General features: G+C 38.3%; 1 protein-coding gene across 14 annotated transcripts in view; it reads right to left on the bottom strand.

Annotated features, from left to right (window-relative positions):
* Positions 1-5000, bottom strand: part of LOC144971304 (uncharacterized) — a 118145-nt gene that overhangs the window by 84483 nt on the left and 28662 nt on the right. For 12 of the 14 annotated variants that reach the window (XM_078911929.1, XM_078911928.1, XM_078911932.1 and 9 more), the window contains exon 2: positions 93-2209. The exons of the other annotated variants lie outside the window; for them this stretch is intronic. In XM_078911929.1, coding sequence (XP_078768055.1) covers positions 93-639 — 547 coding nt within the window. In that variant the 5' untranslated portion in view covers positions 640-2209. The remainder of the gene's footprint in view (positions 1-92; positions 2210-5000) is intronic. 14 annotated transcript variants of the gene reach the window in all.

Genomic DNA, 5000 nt, shown 5'->3' with positions numbered 1-5000 from the left:
TCTATGTCCAGCGATTTAAAAGAGAGAAAAAAAGAACAACATTTTTTTTAAAGATATAACTTTAAAAACGTTAAGTGGAAGCTTTTCTTTACCTTTTCGGGTCATGACCTGTTCATAGATATCGTCTTCAACATCGTCGTCACAAGTATTAACATCCATGTCCTCTCCAGGTATCCCTTCATAATAACAGTCAGCTCCGCTAATTTCTCCTCCCACATCACTACTGGATGCCACAGAACTTGCCTGGCTATTCCTTTTCTGAACCTTCCATTTCGGCTTTGAGTCTGGCTCTGGGTTCATTTTATTGACTTGTTTTACAAAATCCGACACTTTTAATCCTTCGGTGAAAATCGACTCTTCTTTCTTTGCTTTGACAATAATTGGAACATCAATATCTTCCGATTTGGCTTTTAACTCCCGTGCTTTCTGTTGTAGGACAATATGATCTGAATCCCCAGAATCCTTTCTAGGAGAATATTCTGTGGGTACGCCTCGTTCAAAGTCAAATTTCAATCTTTCAAACCTTTCGGTGCTCATTTTCCTAGATAGCCTTTTGTTGTCGACATCGTCTAAGGGACAAAGTTCAGATGATTTTGCAGCATTTGTTGTTAATTTATCTTTTGAAGGCTGTCTTTCCATTTGCTCTTTGGTATTTCTAAGTTTTACTTGACGGAAAGGCAGGTCTTCTTTTGATTTTTTATCCACGGGGTCCGTGGAGGATGAAGTTGTAGTAACATTGAGAACTTTGATTTCTCCAACTTTGTTACCGACAGTGGTGGAAGGAGGGCCTTGGGTCTTAGCATTAAGATTGCTATTGTCTGCTTTCGTTGAAGAAGGAGGTTGGTCTTTGTACGACGTTACACAAACTCCGGAATCTAGTCTCTCTATCGTTATTTCCCTTGCAATAAGACGATTTGTGCGTTGGACTGGGGGACTTTCAGCCTTTTCTGGTGTCTTTATTCCTCTCGGACTCGCCTTAGGACTCCCTCCACCACTTCCTTCAAAACTTGATTTGATATTTCCTGGCTTATATGTGTTTCCATTTCTAGAGTCATCCTTTTAGGTTTATTCAATTTATTATCATCACTTTTTCTAAATCTGTTATCGGTAGCATTCGTACCTCTTGGTGAAGTCTTGGTTGTGACCTTGACATCAGCGCCACTTCCTGTTATATGCATCACCGGAAGTTCAATTCTTCCATCTGAATCTCTCTCAAAGCTACTTCTAATGTCATCAGTTCTACTACCAACTTTTGACAAACTTGAAGATTTGGCAGCAGAGGATGATTTAAAATTGCTAACAGATGTAGTTTTTGTCGAGGACGGTAAGGATGACGAGGTTTTGGTGGTATTGGAAGACGCTGTGAATGGACGAGGAGTGGTTAAGGATAGATTTGAAGTGGTTTTATTCACAGAAGAAGATGATACCGATGACGATGACGTTGATGATAACGAACTCGAGCTTGAATTCGTTGAGGCGCCAGCTTCCATTCGGCGCTGAGCGGCAGAGTGTAAGGCTGAGCTGACTGAGGACAATGTCACACCTCCTGTAGATTTTGCTCCAGTGGATACACCGCCCTTTCCAAACGATGAACGTTGTTCGCACTTCCTATCAGAGAGTGGACTCCTTGGAGTCGTAGCTCCTGAAGCACCCACATTGGCAGACTTACTAGCATCAAACTTTGCCTTGAGATCCTGAACACTGGCTGGTTTTAATGGAGTGTGGATGGATGTCCGCTGAGTTCTGTTGGTTGTGGAAGATGACGATGTCGTATCTTTCGATGCCATTTTCAAATAATGAAAGGGGTCGATTTTTTGTTACAGAATTAAAAATAAAGCGCATCAACTCTCATATAAATATAATTCACTTGCTTATAAAATGGCAATCATGTTAAGAGATTATATCCAATAGAGAATTTCCTCTTCGTTTCGGGAGAAATGCGTGTTATTATTTGATAATTTCATTCTCCAAAAGACATGCGTATCACAAGGCTAAAACTAATCTCACATGCACATTGCTAATAATAAACTACATGTAGAGTACGAATTAGAAAATCCAAACATTATATTAGTAATTTTTTAAAAACATGATGCATATTATCGTGGCATTTGGCCACGGAAGGCCATCTACCTAGACCAAGAAGCCATGCTACTGGCCACAGTTCAGAGTCACATGATGATGGTTTAGCCAAGCAGTGGGTTAGTGTAATCTGAGAAAAAAAAAATAAATAAAATATGTTAAAATAAATATAACATTATTTCAACCAATAAATAATGACAAGGACAAAGACTGTGTGATGGCAAAGACGGGTGGTGATGATGATGATGATGATGATGATGATGATGATAATGATGATGATGACGATGACGATGACGACGGTGATGATGATGATGATGATGATGATGATGATGATGATGATGATGATGGTGATGATGATGATGATGATGCTCAGCTCACATTAAATAATGGAAATATAATAGCGAAAAAGATAAGTGTGGGTTATATTGGTAATGAATCAAATCTCTAGATTAAAAAGAAAAATAAATTGCTGTGAAAAGCCCCTAGCGTAAAATCACAACTCACTTCTTAACATTTTGGTCAGAATATTTTACTTTACATCTTATCGAAATTTGAAAAAAAAAACCAAAAAACCCAGAAGTTTTGTTACTGTCCAGAAAATTTTCACTCGAGTTCAAAGCATTTGATGCATCGCCCAATTAAAAAAAAAATACTGTGTATACAAGTTGATGACAGGGTTGAAACAAGGATAAAAAGAAAGTTTTAAGGGTGGATTTTGAATCTCCGCTCCGCTCTTAGAACGTACATTTGAAAGCAATTCTGTGTGTTAATCTGATTATGATTTGATCTTCAATTTCGAGAAAAATAAACTTTAAAAATCTTGTGAAATCAAGGCGATTCTTGGTGCTAAATTTACAACAACAACAACAACAACAACAGCAAACAAACAAACAAAAAGAAGAAAAAAGCCCCAACAACAACAAAGAAAAAAACCCCAATAAAAACAAAAAAAAAACAAAACAAAACAAAACAAAAAAAAAAACACAAACTGAACTTTCGTGACCGTGTTTTACTAGGCCCCGTGTCCACCAAAACAGAATCGAACGACTAAAAGTCGTCTTTCGAAAAAAAAATAGGACACCATTAATTTCCTATACCTGACTACTAAAACGAAGCAACCCGTGTCCACTGGCACAGACACAGAACGATACGTTTTTTAGCCTGTTTCCGGCAAGACGTAGGGAATTGTGCATGCACTATTTTAGACGGATCGTTTGAAGAGTCATTAGCCACTTCTTTCGTCTGAGATTTATAAAAAAAACATTTTTTGGGTGCTCAAATCCAAAAAATAATATAAGTATTGAACTCAGCACCTCAAAATTAGTCAAACCTATGCGTGTGCGCTTATTTTGAATGCGTTTTTACCATTTTCAATTTTATTTCGTATTTATTTTTTTATTCAGTCACTGCTGCTGTTACTACTGCTGCTACTACTACTACTACTTCTATTACTACTACTACTACTACTACTACTACTACTACTACTACTACTACTACTACTACTACCACCACTACTACTGCTACTACTGCATACTACTTCTACAAATCCTACTTTTACCACCACCACCACAACCACCACCATTACCACTACTACTACCTCTACCACCATATAGTTGGCCAATAAACGAGTCGTTTCTGTCTCGATGGACACGGATAAAAGAAACGACCCGACCAGATTTTACCAGTTGCACACAAAAAAAATAGTCGTTTCCGTGGCGGTGGACACGAGGCCTAACACATACTTTCAGACGAGTGACAAATTGACACAACAACCTTATGATATATAGACATAAGATGTCGGTATGGCACGAATGACTGACAGCTATTGGTTATAACGTGACTAGAGTCACTCTTTTCTTGTCTTAACTTACAATACCACTCAAAACAAACGTAAAAAAGGATGCATCGATTGCCGAGAGACGAAACGGCCTTTAAGTGAAATTTTCTGGACAAAACTAATTCAAATCATTCACTTCGTAAAAAGCGCAATTTTTCTTTCTTGAAAAGTTCATTAAGTCGAGTGAAACAGAAAAATCACTTAAGTAATTAACGTGTGCTAAGTCTAACCTCTGGTCTGAAATCTTGGTGTGACGTTTTATATGTGATACAACAGCTGGGGTGGGTGGATGGATAGTTGGAAGGATGGATGGATTGATGAATGTGTGGATGGATGGATGGTTGTATGGATGGATAGATAGATAGATGAGCGAGAGAGAGAGAGAGAGAGAGAGAGAGAGAGAGGTGGGGATGGGGAGGGTGTATATATATATATATATATATATATATATATATATATATATATATATATATACATTCATAGAGATATATATAGATAGGGGGAAAGAGAGAGAGAGAGAAAGAGAGAGAGGGAAAGAGAGAAAGAGAGAGAAAGAAAGAAAGAAAGAAAGAAAGAGAGAGAGAGAGAGAGAGGGGGGGGGAGGGAGAGAATGTTAAGTTTCTTGGAGTTCTACGGAAAGCAAGAAGACATTGTCCTTTTAAAACAATAATACTCATTGAATAATAACTTTTCCTCTATATTCATTTATCAATAAGACACAGGACACTTTATCTGTTAGAAAAGAATATTATAAATACCAGGGAGGTAACCGCTCCTTTGTAGCCAACATAATATTTTCTTCGAAAGATAAAAATACACATAACAAACCAGAAGACTTCCGCAAACCAAAATGGTATTTGGGCAAGCTAGCATGTACCAATGTAAACAACTTTTACAATGCAACAAGGACAACACACGAGATACGAAACAGTTTGATCGGGTCGAAGGTTTCAAGTCCCGAGGTACTTGGAGAGTTTGACAATAGTCAAAGGAGGTTGGCAGCAGTCCCATTGGTAAAGAGAGAGAGAGAAGGGGGGGGGGGGGGGGGGAGAGAGACAGCCACAGGAGAGAGGGGGGGGGGGGG

This window comes from Berghia stephanieae, chromosome 4, assembly GCF_034508935.2.
Source record: "Berghia stephanieae isolate SIO BIC M18660-M18661 chromosome 4, UCSD_Bste_1.3, whole genome shotgun sequence".
Classification (NCBI taxonomy): Eukaryota; Metazoa; Mollusca; class Gastropoda; order Nudibranchia; family Aeolidiidae; genus Berghia; species Berghia stephanieae.
This window is presented reverse-complemented; position numbering and strand designations above follow the sequence as displayed.